Source organism: Chrysoperla carnea, chromosome 2, assembly GCF_905475395.1.
Source record: "Chrysoperla carnea chromosome 2, inChrCarn1.1, whole genome shotgun sequence".
NCBI classification, from domain to species: domain Eukaryota; kingdom Metazoa; phylum Arthropoda; class Insecta; order Neuroptera; family Chrysopidae; genus Chrysoperla; species Chrysoperla carnea.
The window spans coordinates 79,885,787-79,904,657 of record NC_058338.1 but is presented as its reverse complement, the minus strand read 5'-3'; the positions used below and the strand labels follow the sequence as shown (position 1 = coordinate 79,904,657).

Genomic DNA, 18,871 nt, shown 5'->3' with positions numbered 1-18,871 from the left:
CGTCTAATTCACAAATTATATGGACACTGTTTTACAATATAATTTCTTAATTCTGGTAAGTTGTTATATAATTCAATCCCAACAATTTTAGGAGCTTTTATATATTTATCAATTCGATAATTTTGAACATGAAGATCAGTACATTGTCGAGTATTATAAGGATGAATTTCTTTTCTCATTTTAAAATTGTAGCAGTTTTTCCTGATGTATATTAACAACTCATACAGGTATATGCCATAAATATTTAAAATATTGTGCTTTATAAAATGATCTTTACATGTTTCTCTATAATTCAGATTAAAAATAAGTAGGATAATTCTCTTTTGTAACACAAATACTCGAGAGCAGTCCGAACATTGTCCTCATTTAATAACACAGTAATGCATACAACTATAAGCAAGCCTGTAATACAGAGCCAAAAGTGCATCTGTATCATGCGTTTGCTTCAATTTTCTTATATAGTAGCATACTGTACCCAATTTTTTACAAACTACATCAACTTGAAGATACCAACCCATGTCTTCATCTAGCATGACTCCTAAGAATTTCATTTCAGTTACTTGACTGATCGGGTTCCTGACATTCAAAAGCTTGATATTATCGATGTGCTTATTATTAAACAGTAATATATAAAAGTAGTTTTGCTCATATTTATAATTAAATGATTCACTCTACACCAATCACTAAACTGATCAACCACAAGGTCCATTTGATTGATAATGTCAGTCAAGTCATCTGATGACAAAAGTATAGATGTGTCATCTGCATAAAGCACAAATTTTTTAAGCGTAAGGTAGATTATAAATGATCTAAATAAGGAATAGCAAAGGACCAAGATTTGACCCTTGTGGGACCCCTATGTTTACATCTCTTGATCTAGATTTTTCTTCTGTAAAATCTATAATAATTTGTCGATTTGTAGGTAGGTCTGAAACCAGGCGTTTGGTAGATCTTTTATGCCTATATTGTCTAATTTTTTTAAATAAAAGATTATGATTCACAGTATCAAAAGCTGAATTTAAATCGAAAAACAATGCCAATACAAAATGTGTTAATTCATTACTGGCCGAGCACGTGGAGTGCTTCGGTCTGAAACCGTGTTGACATGTAACTAGAATATTTTCAAGTTCCAGGAACTCGGAGAGTAGATTACACATCAGTTTCTTTAATATTTTAGAGAATTGAGGCAATAATGATGTAGGACGATAATTTTCAACTTTTTGTGTCTCCTTTTTTGAATATTGGTTTAATAATCGATATTTTTAAGAGGTATATTGAATAGATATTGAATAGAGTATACACTGTATTTTTTTTATTAATTAACATTATGACGTTACACAATCTTTTACGAACATTTTTTTGTCGGTCGTTTTCGTTTCTCTTTTGAAAAGTTCTTTTAAAACTGCCTGTGACTTTAAAATCATGTAAAATTAAAAACAATTTTGTTATAAATTCAATTTTTTACAAAAAAAAGAAAAAGAAATTTTTTTTCAAAATCCCAACTATCATAATTTTAAGAGATACAAAATACATTATTTTAAAATACAGATATTAAATATATTAAACAAAGCACTATATCAGCAGTTGTTCATTCATCTCAAGTTAACGCCATGTAGTTACTTTCCTAAAGTTTAGTTACTTTCTAAACAGTTCTACTTATATTCAAGAAAACTAAACCTAACCTTCATTTATTTTAATTATTGAACGAGAAGAAATATTAATGTGTACCTTCAAAAGGTTTATAATGGAATAAGAAGATATTATTTAGTTTAACTTAAATTTACACATCTAACAACTTATGAATTAATATAAGGGTATAATCTGGTTTCTCTTAGCCAGATTACTTGAGAAATAACGTTTTTCTTTTTGGAAATATTACTCAAAATGGTACAAAATTTGAATGTTTGGTGTTTTAGCATTTAGTGTAGTTGGAGTGATTAAATCATAGTAAGACCTTAAAGTATTGAACTTTTAGGGAATTTCTATCAAAACAATTTTTGCTACGTTTATATTTCTACAAGTAAAGTAAAACATTAAATAAAGTAAGAAAATTTGTCATTATAAATATTGCATACCTTATGCGTTACTAAAGACATCTCTCTTCAATCACAAATACTCTAACTACTGCCATTTCTATTCAACAATAAATTGATTAACTTTGAGTTATTATATCTCTATAATGAAACGATCAATAATTATGGTTTTTTTTTTTTAAACTTAGAATAAATACATTTTCTTAAATATCTTAAATCTGGTTATTTTTAGAAGTAAAAACACAACCGCTCCTATACTCTCCATGTTAATTCCGAACTTGAATTAAATTTATCTTGAGTTAGAGACAGTCAATTAACTTCAAATTTCTATGGTAATTGGTATGGTATGGCTATTAATATAGTATGGTTAGCCAGACAACAGCTTTAAGCTCACTGAAGTATGTTAAAGAAGCACATTAGTAATAAATCAAAACTATGTCGAAAACAAATTCGAATTTCAGATCTGGATTAATACTATTCTCTATTATTTGTTGAAAACTAAGCTACCAAGTCATGTTATATTTGTGTAATACAGCTGTAAAATATTGTATTTTATTATTTATAACTACGCCATTTTCGTGATATAATTAGAAAATTTTACTATTTTATAAATAAATGATTAAGGTATTGATTATCGCATAACATTTGATACCCTGTTCATAATAAAGTTTATTAGGTAAATTACTGTAAATTACTATACAATAGAGGTAATTAATATCATAAACCATACTAAATTATTTTAGAAATATAATTGTTATTTGTATGAGTAAATTTTATCACGTTAAAAAATCAAGAATACAAAACGGGCAAATTACACATCATTGAGAAATATACTATTGCATCGATTGTTATTTCGTCGGTTATTTAGTTCTAAAGCCCTGGCAGGGGTTTAGCTTCTCTTACTATTTATTTCCAATCATCACGTTCTCCTAATCTTATTCATATAATCCTTTTTCTTTTCCTGTCTCTTTTGAAAATGTTTCAATTAATGAGTATTTAATACGCCTTCTGTATTAATTTATAGTCGATTCTCCGTACGGTTTACTATAAATTAATTATTAAAAACAGCCCCTTTTTACATGGTGGTGTATAAAGAAGTCGTAACAAATGTTGGTTTTTTAGCCAATAAGTGCTCTTAAAAATAGTATACCATTATATATATAAAACTTTTATGAATATTCTTCAAGTTTTAAGCTTTAAAATCATACCAAAATTAAAAAATATAAATAAAAAAGAAAACCTTTTTTTGGTAAAAACATTTTGATAGTTAATTTCTCCTAAATTGTACAGATAATCGATATGAATTTTACACAAAAGACGTATAAAAGGATAATTAATTGATAAATAAAATTTCAATTCTTTGGTATCATTTTCAATTTACGGTATCAAAATACCTTAAAGAGTTGAAAAGAATACCTACAATAACAAAATTAAAATTTTATTTACCAATTAACTGTATAGGTCTTTTGTGAAAATTCATATCGATTTTCTTAACGGTTTATGAGAAATGTGCCCTTTTTATACCATGTATATGAAATATACCAAGGTATACTAAGTTTAGTCCCAAGTTTGTAACGCTTAAAAATATTGATACTCTTAACAAAATTTTGGTATAGGTGGTTATAAAATCACCTAATTAGTTCATTTCCGGTTGTCTGTCTGTATGTCGTCTGGCGTCTGTCGTCTGTCTGTCGTCTGTCCGTCTGTCCGCCTGTCCGCCTGTCATCAAAACACAAACACAAAAAACTGACTTTGATAGTTAATTTCTCTTAAACCGTTCAGTGAATCGATATGGATTTTTCACAAAAGACTTATAAAAGGATGATTAATTGAAAAATAAAATTTACTTTAATTTTTATGGTATTGAAATACCTTAAATAAATTTTGATCATTATAAAAAGTTAACTGTATTAATAAAAACAGAAATTGATAGGTTCGAATGTAAATATCAAGAATTTAATAATCAATTTTCTATAAAATGAAACAAGAATACATTTTACCGTAATTATATACAGAAAAAAAAAAACGAATTAGCACGATAAAAATTAAAAAATTTTCACACGTATTTTATTTCCATAATTATCATATTTTTTATACTATTTATTTATTTATTCTATTTTTTCTCGTATTAATAATTATAAGAATTATTAATTTCACTTTTTTCCCATTTTTATTTAACACAAAAACACATTAAAAGCACCCCCCATGCTGTAAAAAAAAAATTTTATTTTACGAAATAATATAAAACAGCTAATTATTATTTATTAATAATTTATATGTTTTTCACGTTTCATTTTGAATGGGAGAAAAAAAAATTTATTTTTTGTTAGATATATATATATGTATTTAAAAATATAAAAAGTATGTCGTGAATATTTAAATAATATTTTAAACACCCCTGTGTGCTTGTTCTAGATGATAAAAGTATTATTTATTAATTTTTCAACCAATTTTATGTGTTTTTTATTAACACAGTTTTTAGTTACAGAGTTTATTAATTGTTTATATTTTTGGTTATTTTTACCCCGAAAGTATAGACTTTTACACTGTATGAAAAGTCAATGAGGTGGGATGGGGGTGTGTTATGTATCCATTTCATGAGCGCAGAGTATAAAATTTTGAATTTTTGCAAGATAAAGAATATTTTTGTATTTTTTGAACGTAGTATTAAGCAAAAAACTTAATATTAGTACTCTTGTAAATTTTTCTCTAGACACTTTCGTTTTCGAAATAAAAATTCCAGAACAATTCTCATCTTTAAACATTTATATTCAATTGTATTAAGAGTGAATTCGCTCAGGTAAATTGTATCTCGTTCATCCTTTTTACAAAAATTTTTTATTTATGTGTTTTTTGGGATTGGTTTTCCGCTTCTTTTGATCATCTCCAGTGGCCTTCTTTTGTTTAAATAAGCTGAAATGCAATATTAGGGTTGTTGATTAGGCAGATTGATATTATAAAAGAGGAGAGGGGTGATTTCATCAATTTGGCGAGACTTATTCTAGTTGATATGGCTCTAAACATCAGTACTGCTTCCCCAAATTGAGCTAAATGTTTGAAAATCGATTAAGTTTGTATCAAAGATGTGCTTGTGAGATTGCTACCCCTTCTCCGATTTACTTCCCCTTTTCTATGTTCAAAATATTATGGTTTTTCTAACCCCTCTACTACTCTTTTTTTAGATATTTCATGTTTAAAAAAAAAAAGAAGAAAAGAAATGGGAAATCTCATTTCAATAAAAAGGATCTTTTAATAAGAAGTATAATATGAGGGAAAAATTTGTCTCTACTGAAGGAGCTCTACAACTGAGTAAAAAAAATAATAATACCCCTATTCCTTTGTTGTTGTATTTTTTTTTTTTTTTTTTTTGCTTCTTTTCTACATACATTGTTAATAGTACCGAAAGTAAACCATAGTCGGCAGTGACTGATTTATCGCACTGCTGACAAGACAAGCGGGGATCTAGAGAAAAACAATCGGAGCAACTGTTCTCTGCAAAACAGTTAGATGTCAACTATTTAAGTAACTAGCAAATATAATCCATAACTTAATTGACCTATATTGTTCGTTTACTAAATTTCTTCTCTTTATTTTTATCATTTACGAGTTATAGTGATGACGGACAGGCAGTCAGATAGCTGGACTTATGGACTGACGGAAATAGTTCAGGTGATTTTACGAACACATATACCTATATTTTGTTTGTAGCATCACTATTTCTAAGCGTTACAAACTTGTGATTAAATTTAATACAACTTGTTATATTTCATATATACAGGGTATTACTGTAGGAAATGAAGCATTTGACTCAGGAATTCTCACCTCGTCAGTAGATTTTTATGGAAGCCGATGGAAAATGTTTGTCTGAGTGAACGGTGAGGTTAGGCAAAAAATGCCAAGCTTCAAAAAGTGTTTAGAATAGTCCAAAATAAAATGTCACATAATTTTCAAATCCAATTTTTAACCAGAACCTCAAACAAATCTTCCTCAGTTAGACGGTATTTTTGGTTTCATTTCTTCGATTAATTAAAAGTAAATTATTGAATAAAATTTGACACCAGAAATGTTATCCCTAAAGTGTAAATCTTACCAAAAAATATTCATATTCTATAACGTGTAAATAGCAAAAACCAACGGCCGTAAATAAAAGTTTAGAAATAAGAATTTTTATTTAAAAAACAATTATTTAAATTCCATTTAATATCTTTTTATTTCGATTAAGAATATATAAATACCTATAATTTTAATAATATTATACAATAATATAAATTAATTGAATAATATAATTTTATTGATAGTAAAAATACTTAAAATTTTATTATTATAAATACTAAAATAAATTGTCTAACTTAATGATCTTTTTATTCGATACACTACACCATAGGATGGGATAATGTTTATTATCGTCAAACATTATTTATTGTAAAGTATATACCTACTTGCGGTTACCCGTTCGCTTTGCTGGCTAACTTCTACTTTTTAAACAAATATCACTCAATGGATTTCAACTTTGAAGGTACCAGTGTCTCAAAAACCCAAGTGTTCTTAGATAGGTTTTTGAAAAAAGAAAAACAAAATGGTGGATTTTTGGAGTGAAAAAGTTACACGTTGATAAAAAAATTAATAAAATCTATCGAGAAGGGTATCAAAGTAAAGAAAATTAAAAGAGGGTTACAAAAATACATATAAGTTTATATGTTTAAATTTAATTAGGAACAATTAATTGGTTTAAAAGTTTTAATATAGTATAATGACAGATTTTTTTAGTGCTGGGACACTAAAAAGTCTAAAATAAAATAAATAATTACATAAATATAACACTAGTCGGGGCCCATTATTGGTTAAATCGTACTCTTTTGGCCAATAGTCGTACTCTTTTGGCCACCCCTTATTTGTCGGAAATAAAAGTCGTTTTGTTACTAGTATGGTACAGATCTTTAGGTTTTCATCCTTAAAGAGGATCAAAGAAATATTCAAGTCGAGGAGACATCCAACCTACGATGTCGAAGCTCCCGCAAATAGTGTCTTCCGCATTTCGACAATTTTGGCATTAGAAACACTTGATTATCACACATCCCCCCAAAACATGACTCATTGCAAGGTTGATCAACTTTTTGTGCTAACATCGGTCTATATAGGCTCTATGAATTTGACCTAAATCGATCAAGTCGTTCAGAAAGCAGACGATAACAAACAGATGCACCAATGATTTACAATTATTGTTGTTTATTTTAACTTAGTCAATCAAGAGCTGTTCTATAGTTAGGACTTATGTTCATTAAACTTAATTTTTGTGATAAATTTTGACATTAAAAACAACACATAATTTGCTACATAAATTTTGTACACAGAAAGGGGTTTTGAACCACATTCTATATAACCGTGGGAATGAAGAACCATTAGAGATATAATATTCTTATTAGACCCGGTAAAATCCGTCATTGAGCATGAATAATTTCATGGAAAATGTTTGCGGGATCCCGTTTAAAAAATGCTCTTGAACGTGAAAGGGCAGATTGCTGGTGGGTAACCCGGTAGGATATTGTTTAAACTAGTTTTTTAACAAATAAATAATATTGACTGAATCGCTTCTGAAAAAATTCTTATAATTGGGGTCAAAATTAACAAAAAATGTACACTTTTCTCTAAAACTTCCAGTATTCGAGTAAAAAATTGTAAAATTTGAAAAAACGCGATCTTTACGATTTTTATCCCTCAGAAAGTGTGGCAAAATCAAATTTTTAATATGTATAAAATTTTATTTAAGTGTAGCTTACTCAACAACAACCCGCAAAAATTGTTGGCCTCATTGCATATTAAGTGCTTGATTGATAATTATTAAGAGAGCGTGCGAAAAACCACCCAAAAATAAAGTAATCTGTTCTATTCATGCAAGAAATATGGTCAAAAGTCAAAAGAAACAGAAAGTTCGAAAATATTTATTTTCCACAACATAATCCCGATAAAAATTGCATTATCGTTTTTCCAATTGTCGGGAGGGTTGCGTTATGGAAAATAAAATTTTCGAACTTCTCTGTTAATTTGATATTATTTCGATTCAATTGGTGAAAATCTCATGTCTCTAACTCGTCAAGTATCCTCTTTGCCCAGGCTTCGTTCTTTTCTCAATAGCTCCCTTTACTTGCCAGTTTCATCAGTTATCAGGCTCCTTAAAGTTACCCACATAAAAGCTTTTAACTTGCTGTAAATAGTTCCAAAAAAATATATACCTCACTGGCTCTGAAACTCACACTTCGATTTTTTTTTAACATTTAACTTCTTATAGAATCATTTTTCATGATTAGCAACGACTTTTTAACTTCACATTCCCAATAATAAATTCATTCGATGCTCACAACACAAAAAGTGTTAAAATTATTCGAATAAAAGCGTGACATGTATAAGTAAAATATAAAATAAGAGAATAGAACCCACTTTTTATCTATAATTCAAAATCAAGTAACAATTTTTGAATGTAAAAAGATATAGATAAAGCCGTCTATAAATTAATTGAAGAGGATACACAAAACCCAATTTTACCAAAATTTCTTTACGAACATCTATAAAGGTACACATTTTCATCATTCAAATGGTTGAAATGAATAAGAGATAAATTTTAGTGATATGGTTGAATGAATAACATCACACAAAATGTTTATACACACCACATAAAGGATGTTGAAAAAAAGACTTTACGCTCATTTACATAACAGTCAAATATTGGTCAAAGAGAAAACAATTTGCCTGTACGTGGTAAGTAACCGTAGTTCATTCTGGAGTAAAGTCTTCAAGTGTATGGAATGGATAAAGTGACTAGATATGAAAGCAATCGTACTAAGCGCACCCAGACTTCATTCGATTCTAGCTTAGAATAAATACTTTTACGATCCGCTTAAAATCAAGCAAAGTAAAAAGGTTAAAAGGAAACTGAAAACAAATGAAAAACGGATTTCTATTTCACCTGCTGTTTTTAAATGTTTAAACAATTTGTGAACTTATATTCTTCCCTAAAAAACGCAGCCAACTAAAAGAAACCCTTTGGGGGTAAAACAGAATAGTAATTTCTAGATCTGAGCCAAAAGCCTACTCGTTTTTTTTTTCTTAGTGAGTACACCCTTTCTGGCTAAATTGATCCACTGTATCACTGCCTTTGAAATTTTTTCAGCTTATTATTTTTCTGATGTCAACTTTTGCCAACTATTTCAAACTATTTAGAAGACCTTATCTCGAAATTATAGAACGCCGGTTTTTTAATGCCAGGCATCGACACCGCTGATGTGCTATAACTTCTTCTTACTCAGCACATTCTCTGCAAAAGGTGTCTCCAATTTTTTAAGGTTGGTCCCGACAGCGCTGTGATAAACAGTGGTAACACAGACCAGGTTCTTCTAAAAATTCAATAGTCTCTTTATCCTACAGCTTTCAAACTTCGACAAGTTTCGAGCGTTCCACTACCATTATCTCAAACATTCCTTGCTTTTTCTCTGTGAATTCTGTGCATCTCTTTTTCACGGACCCTTCTTCAGTTTGGAGAAGGTTTAAGGAAGAAATTAATTTAATAGAAAGTGTTCTTAGATATGTTTCAACTGCGAGCTTAGGGTTCCGTACGGGGGTCTGGGTTTTTTTTTTTTAAATTTTGTAAATTTTAGTTGTTTCGATTTATTTTTATTTGTCGAATTTAAAAACCACCTCTATAAAGATAACCCAACAAACTTTTCAGTAATGTTTGTTACAACTCCTGCCTATATTTTAGCTGTATCTATATGGGTTGTGTTTGTATGTATGTATGTACCTTTGCTTAGCCTTGTTATGTCAGAATATCAACAGATAACGTCATTTAAACAAACATAGAACATACATTAGACTGCTCATTAGTTGAATGTGTTTGTTTGACAATAAAGCAAATTAAATTTAACCTCGATGTTCCGATGTTCGGATTACATTATCGAATGACTTCACGCTATAAAACTTACGTGTGTATAATGAATGTTATAGTAACATTACTATAGGAACAGTTATATAGCAAGAATCTAGGAATGGGATAACTGAGATAGGTGATACTATTATTATTATTATTATTATTCCTATTATAATGCCTGCTGTTCTTCTTTATCTAATATTTATTACATACAGTGTGTCCACTGATAAAGATATAAAAATAAAAATATTTATTTTTAATTTTGAGACAAAAAGTCATTCTTCATAAAAATGTGCTTATCAAGAAATTAACATACAAATATATTATTAGGTTGCGATTTGTTAAGAAATTAACAAAAAGGAATATTATTTAATAAGTAAAATACAGTACAGTTTCGATTTTCCAAACCCTTGATAATTTGAAACGTCCAGTAATTCAAACACATTTCGTCCACCATGTAATAAATTATCCTTAAACGAGGAATACATAAAATTTATTAAAAAATACATTTTGAAATATTTTATTTCTCATGAATTTTTCTACACAGTGCGATCATTTCGTTTTAAGTGAAAACATGTCGATTAAGATATCGAGGGAGATGTTCAAAAATGGTACGTAGGAAATTTTAGGTTTCACCACTTCAACCTTAGCCACTACAACTTTAAAATTTCAAATAGCACCACCTACTTTGTTATACATATATCATTTGAAAGGACATACAATTCTCTCTTCAGCCATGCTAAAAAAATGCAATCGATCGATTGATTCTTGAGATAGATTACGCAGAAGATGGAAGGTATTCACCCTTAATAACACTTAACCTGATATGATTAGTGTTGAATGAAGACACTTTTGATTTAGATATCAATAGAGAAGTACAAAAATGGAACTTAAAAATTTTAGGTTTCATCCCTTCAACCCCACTCACCCCAACTTTGAAATTTCAAATAGCATCCCCCGCCTTGTCGTACCTCATTTGAAAGAGCATGTCTGCTTCTCTGATACTGAACTGTGATAAAAAAAAATGAAATTGATCCATTGATTCTTAAGATAGACTACTCAGTAGATGGAATTCATGCATTCCATCTTGTGAGTATTCTAACTTAAAATCCAATCGATCGATTTCTTTTTTTTAACCATGGTTGAAGGGACAATTCTGTTCCGTTTAAAATGAGGTATGACAAGGTAGCGAGTGTCATTTCAATTTTTAAAGTTGGAATGGGTGGGGGTCAAGAGATGAAATCTAAAATTTCTCGGTACCACTTTTGAACTTCTCCATCGACATCTAAATCAACGTGAATACCCCGGTATATGAATGTCGTCAAGCAATTCCTTTCAAATGATAGAGGTTTCCTTCACAATCCAAGCAAAGCAACTAACCTACTAAAGACAACTCACATTATAAAATTTATCCGTGTACAATGTATTTCATAAGTTTCATGTACATATTACAATTTAATTTGTTTACATTATCATTATCAAGTTAAATTATTTCAAATTATGTTAAGGTATTAGCGTCGTTTTCTTTCTATATAGTACGATCACATAATATGGAGAAAAATTATACACTTGAGTCATTTATTTTTTCGGTTGATTTTTTTAACGTGCAATTTTACACATTACAAAAATTCCTTAACAAAAAATTTAGGACACTGTACAGAACTTTCACTTTGTTTCAGTTCATCTTTGAGAGTCTCACTTTTTCTCTAGATTGATTTCTAATATAAAATAAAATATCCTCTTAGCAGAACTCCGCTGTTAATAGTCTGCTTTTTATAACCTGCACATATGAAATATATCAATGCATATAAAATTTAGTCCCAGATTTGTAACGCTTAAAAATATTGATGCTACGAACAAAATTTTGGTACAGGTGTTAATATCTCACCTTATTAGTCGATTGCCAATTGTCTGTCATAACTGAAAAACGAAAAGAGTGCTCAAGGCCTAAAAAGTGAGGATGAGTTCGTAAACGAGCAACATAATGCAATTGGAACTTGAATTGGATCTTGTAAGACGTTAGAGATAGAACAACGTCTGTTTATCTGTGAAGGCGCAAATTAGGCTATAACGTTATACAAAATGTTCGATTTACATCTAGGCATATAAATATCACAAGTATGACAGAATACATGCGTTTAGCAATGCATCTAAGTGAGAGGTATTATATACATGAGTTGAAGCTTCGATATGCGTTGAGATAGTTGTAAGACGCTTGGAGAGTGGGAGTTTCTTAATTGAATAGATGAACTACAACAGATAAGCAACGATACAAGTCACTTTTGCAATTTCATACAACACCTATAATACCTCTACTTAGATGCATGCATTGTTTAACGTACGTGTGGCACCACAGTTGTGTTATTTATACACGACTGTGGCTATCTAAGAGTGACTATCGTTCTTTACTTGCATGACGTAAACAAACAAACGATTGCGTAATTAAAACTATCTATACCTGGTATTCCAGCAATTAACTCAGCCAGTTGTTTCTTTTCATTTGTTTAATCTAAATTTTCAATAAATCCAGTTTATGATAAAAAATGAAATACAAAGAAGAAAAATATTATTAATTATTATTATTGTTGTTATATTATATTACATAAAATATCCATATTCTTAAACACACTGTTTTATGACGATATCAAAATGAAATTGTCACAGATACCACTTTAATGTCCATTCATTAAGAATGATTCAGATCAAAATTAAATTGCTGTTACAAACCCATTGAAACAATCAAACTCATACCAAAACTGTTATTTTATATAATCACACAATTGAGAGGTATTCAGTCAATATCCTCCCTCCCACTTATAAATGTTATTCAGTTGTGTATCCTTCCCTTTCAAATCTCTATCTATATGTATTATAAATGCGTATCTACATAGAAATACATTTCGATATGTTTCTAGTAGGTTACAGGTACGTAATTATTAGAAAAGTGTTTTATAAAATCACATATATTTTTAGATCATTTCTCAAGTTCAGGTTTTTCTAAGCCATAATATTTTATTTATTAGAAAAATCACTCAATATAGTGACGTCATACAGTCATAAGCTGACTTAAATCATTAAAACAACAACAGTGATCTATTTAATTGCTAGACCATTAAAAGATGCGGGTTATTTTTTAACCACCCGAATCAAAGAAAGGACTGTTATAAATTTGATCGCAATGTGTGTGTCTGTCTGTAGCATCGCAGTGCCTAAACGGATGAACTGAGTTTATTTTATTTTTCGTTTCGTTCGAAAGGTAATTTATTGGAGAGTTCTTACCTATGATTAAGTGCGAGTTTAGATTTCCGTACCCGGAACAACTTAAAAAATAGGCCATAATCGTCAAAGTCGGTTCAGTTTGGAAGCTCTTAGGAAAATGCTTCCAAATTTAATGGAGAGTGATCTTAGATATGTTTCAAGTGCGAGGTAAGGATTCCATACCCGAAAAGTTGGTCGGGGGTTTGTCTACTTAGGGTTTGGTTGCGGGTTCGAATCTAGGCATCGACAGTGTGAGCAATTATAATTAATGGGGTGGTAAAATTTATCACATCGTCGTCGCTTGGATAAGAATGACGTAACCGACTCCACCCACATCATACATTTAATTTTATGCGAATGTAGTTAAATAAATAAAGATTAAAAAATAATAATGTAAAACAATTGAAATTTACAAAATTTTAAAAACCCATGACAAATTTTTCAACTTGCATTTGAAACATTTCTAAGAACACTCTCCATTAAATTGTCTTTTTCCTTAAAACCTTTTTCAAACTGGTCGGATTTGGAAGATCATCCCCAATTTTTAGTTTTTTCGGGTACGAAACCCTAAATTCGCACTGGCAAGGAACTTTAAATTGCTAAGAACAGTCTTCATTAAATAACCTTTGAAACAACCAAAAAAATCAAAATTAGTTCATCCGTTTAGACGCTACGATGCCACAGACAGGCAGATACACTCCCATAGCGGTCAAACTTATAATACCACTTTTTTTAGTTCGGAGGGTAAAGAGCGTTGATTACTGAAAGTGTCGGACTACTAAGAGTTCGAATTGCTGAGGCTCAACTGTACTTATTTCTATAAAAATTCGATATCTAACTATATTGGTCCCTGTAAATAACTATAAATAGTATTGTTACTATTGTTTATTTCTAACACAGAATTCCAGTGTCATTTTACAGAACTATTTCAGTTCGACGTTAATACATCACCTATGTATTATACTATGTTATATACCATGAATTGTAAATGTGTATTGTAAAGGTTGGTTCATTCGAAACGATTCAATTTTATTGAACTATAAAATAAAAGTATAATTGAGATTGTTCAGGTACCTATATCTATATATATATACATATTCCATTATATACAAATAAAATGTATACCAGATTCTTTTGTATAAAAAAAATATATAGGTGAATAAAATTATAAATGCCAATCTTTCCAATAAATAAAAAAATCTAATCATTCCAGACAATTTTTGCATATTTCCAGTGGAAAAATGTAGTGGATTTGCTTATAATGAGGGATGTTCTGACGCACTCAATAGGGAATTGGGCTAAATTTTTGGCTACCACTTCAGACGAAAAATTCTCACTTCACGAATAGAAAAGTGAAGTTCGTTTTTCAAATTCTTTACTAGTATGCAAGATATGATCGTTTAAAATTCTTAATTAAACAAAGAGGAAGATATAGGTTTGTGACGTCATTGTCCGATATCACCATACAGATACATATAAAACTTTGTTTTGCAAAATGGAGATGGGCAATAATCTTTGTATGTATATAATTTCTTCGTTTTTTAATCATTTTGAATTTCACTTTGCAATTTTCATGGTTACAAATCTAGTTTTACATTTTTATGTGTAATATGGCAAATTCGAAATCAGGCAACTACGGCATTGAGGCAATTAGTATGTTTGACTTTAATGGCTACGTCTTGATTTTCATAAAAGATATTTAGTAAATAGGTAAAGAAATAAGAAACGCTTCCGTATATATTTTCTCTCGTTACGGTCACCTATATTGATTCTCCAGCTCCCTCTTCATGGAACACTCTATATATAAAAATCCAAAAAACTATTATTTTATATTTAATTTTATGTAGCACTAACTTACATCATCCAAACTGTGTCTAATAGCATCTAATCAGCAGTTTTATTATAATCCTTACAAGCTATTTTACAACTTCGAAATACTAAAACCGATTATCTTTTATTTCAGATAATTCAAACACCGGACTCATCAATGCCTAGTCCACAGACAATGGTAAATGCATGTTCAACCTTAGGTCGGGTACGCAGTAGGACAACAAGAAATCCACCACAATCACAACAACCATACTCAAATTTTGGTACATTACGTCGTGATCACATTATCACCGATACAATACCTGGTCCAGAAAGTTGTGTATAAAATTTAAATTTAAAAAAATTGGTTAAATAAAAACACTTAGATGAAATATAAATTCATACACTTAATTATATATACAGGATGTTTATATAATATTGAAAAATTTAATATTAGATTTCTTGCATCGAAATAAAAGTTCCTATAAACATCCGGTCGAAATATATTCATTCCACACAAGTTTTAACCAATAATGAAAAAATTGTAAATAAATCTTTTATTTTAAATCAATATAAGATTCCTTTCACAGAAACAAGAAAAACTTTATTATAAATATTTAGTCAAAGACTATTAAAGTTTAAATACTTGTTCTAAAATTATATTGTAAACCGACAATGAAAAGTTTCTTGTCGTACGAGCTCTACGAAAGAGTCTGACTTTATATTTAAAACAAAAAATTGTTTACTTACTATTTTCATATTTTTGTTTCAAAAATCCATCTTAGTAATTCATATCTAGAGAAAAAAAAATTTCCAATCTTTGATGTTTGTGTAGTCTTATTTTTGTGTAAGAAATGCCACATTAAATTTTTTCGCATTAATTATGGTTCATCCTGTATATGTAAAAGTTATAAATAAAATTATTTAAACAATATAACAATTAAAACAATTAGTATGTCCTATGTATATAAAAAAAATATTTAAAAAAATGTTTAAAAAAAATTTAGTATTAAAACAAGTATTAATTAAATAAATTAAATTAAATATAATTTTATTTACTATATAAAAAAAAAAACCATAATAATAATTAAAATAATTTGAAGTATTTTTACTTTAAAAATCAATAAAATATATTTCTTTTTTAATAAAGATTATTTTGTATAAGAAAAATTTTTGAAAATTGTTGAAAAATGGTGTGATAAAAATTTATTGAATGTACAAAACTGTTATTGAAATTTTAAAATGTGAGAAAAACGGTTAGGAATTTAATTACTTGAATAAAACTGTTTTATTAAATATTTAAATTCACAAAAATATGTGACTAATTGAATAAATTTTTTTAAATTTCTAAATGTAATAAATAGTATCGAGCTACAATTAAGTCAGTAAAATACGAAAACTCCCTGATCATAAGTAAAATATAAATTTTTCATTTTGAGTTTTTAGGGTAAAGAAAAAGCCCCAATTTTAATTATGCCACACTAAGCGTAGTTTTTGAACAAAATAATATTAAAAAATATCACTGTTCTAATGCGAGCTATCTAAAAAGACCAACCCGCGCTAGCACAACCAAATTTAAAACTGATAAATTCACATAAATTTGAATTGACTACTCTTAGATCGATAAATTAAATCAATTTCATCATTTATCCATTTTAGGTATTCCTGTTGTTGTAAAGAAAAGTATTTTATGTAAAAAGGAAAAAAATTTCTTTCTTGTCTTCCTACATTTCTTGAACCTTTTAGTTATTCTATAGAATCTCTATGTCGCTATTCAATAGAAATAGAATTTTAATTTTTAGAATTGCTGAACAACTGCCAATTTTATTTTAAATTTTTGTTAATTGACAATTTAATAAAACAGTTTAATTTTAATCAAATATAAAAAAAGTTTTTCAATTTAACAAAAATGACCATATTTAAAAATATGTAAAAATAACCGTAATTAAAACTTGAAAACACAGTTAATTTAAAAGTAGTTCGTACGATATTTGATACCAAATAAAAAAGTGTATCGCAATCAGAAAAAATTGTGATTTATTTTTAAAAATTTCTATTTAAATATTAAAAAGAATTTCAAAAAAGTATTTAAGTGTCAAATATATTTAAATAATATATAAATATAAAAAAAAAAAAACATTTGTAAAAAAAAAACTTTTATAATGACATTTCTACAATTTTCCTGTTATTAAAAAAAAAAACAAGAATTGTCAAAAAAACATTTTTAATGCAGTTTAGGATCATAGTAAATTTTGGCAACTCATGTTAGATAACACAGAAATTTGAGAGCAGATGTTTCAGTCGCGAAAAGTACTTTTTCCTCTACGAAAATTTGTATACCTAACCAAGAAATCCTTAATTGGACAGCAACCTTAACATTGATTAAATATTCATCGAGAACGATATTGTTATAAGAAGATAATTCATGATGTCTGACGATTGTATTTTATTTATCCAATAGGGAATATTCATGAAATTTAAATTTGGTTCAAATATTTTTCTTCCGTAACTTTATTGGCTGGACATTTCAACTAAACCATCATTTTAGTAATTAATATCTTTTTTATTACTTAAAATTAATTAATAAAAGTAAAAATTCAGCGAAGGCATTTAAAAATTTCTAAAACGGTAAATCAAATTTTTATATGTGACATCATAGTACGGGCTTGTCAAATTTGTTGACATACTGTATGATATTAATTACTTACATTTTATATGGTATTTCATTAAATTATACCATTATTAGACGGCTTTTTATTAGAAAACTTTATAATAACGAGTGTAAATTCTGTGTTGTAGATTCATTTTTTTAAAGTGTAATTTATACATTAAACTGTCACCAACTGACAAATCACGTACTTATACAGAGAGCGCCAAAAAACTGCGTTTAAATATCTCAAAATTATAATGTATTTTAAATATTTGTTTACACGTAAATACTACATTTTTAAGCAGTATTTATATTTTTTACTTTGTTATAACGGTGTAAACGATGAATTAAAATTATTTAAAAAAAAGTACATGAATATTCCCTATATGAACAACATTTTCAATTAATCGTCAACAATTTTTAGCCTAACAAAGTTTTTTAGATGAAAAACTTATTAAACACTACATTGAAAAGAACTCTAATTTCTAGCCGGTTTTAAATGAATGATTATTATTAAAATACTGCCCTTGGTTCTGAACCAGATAAAACAGTTAAGTTAATCCTGAAAATTTACCTACAAAAAAATAATCAATATCCAATTTCAATTTTTAAAATAGTTTTGTGATAAAAACCATTACATCATCCCCTTTCAAAATGGAATTGTTTCAAAGTTTATCAAAAATGTAGGCCACGATAAACATAACATAATAAAAACAGTATACCCAGGTATTAGATGTTTTGTTCTCGATTTTCAAAGAGGAAATTGGCAAATATCCAACAGTCATTTTCTTTAAAATATTTGTTTATACATTTCGTTGAGTTTGGCCTTTATTTATTTTTTTAGTATCAATTATAATAGTTTTCCTTTCAAAATATAAGTAGATACTAAAACGTTGGAATTACTTATTACCCGACTGCGCGACGCAAAAGAGTGGTGATGTGTTTATCTATATACAGGGTGAATTTTTAAGTTGAAAAATGTTAGTTTCAAAGGCATACATTTTATACCGGCGTCGAATTCGATCTAAATTTTCGGGTTCAATTAAAACACCACTCTGATTCATAACTGACAAACATTGGATGAACGCTTTGAATTAGAATGTTCTTTGTAAATACGCAATCTTTTTTTTTTTTTTTTTTTGTTTTTTTTTAAACCGAATAGTTTTGACAGTAACATGATAGCAAAAATCTAGCTTTTTGTGC

The 18,871-nt window shown here is 28.4% G+C and overlaps 1 protein-coding gene across 1 annotated transcript in view; it reads left to right on the top strand.

The window, feature by feature from the left end:
* Nucleotides 1-15,364, top strand: part of LOC123292976 — a 290,099-nt gene extending 274,735 nt beyond the window's left edge. The window contains exon 12 of the mRNA XM_044873690.1: nt 15,173-15,364. Within this exon, the coding sequence (XP_044729625.1) occupies nt 15,173-15,364 (192 nt within the window). The remainder of the gene's footprint in view (nt 1-15,172) is intronic.
* Nucleotides 15,365-18,871: the final 3,507 nt, after the last annotated feature.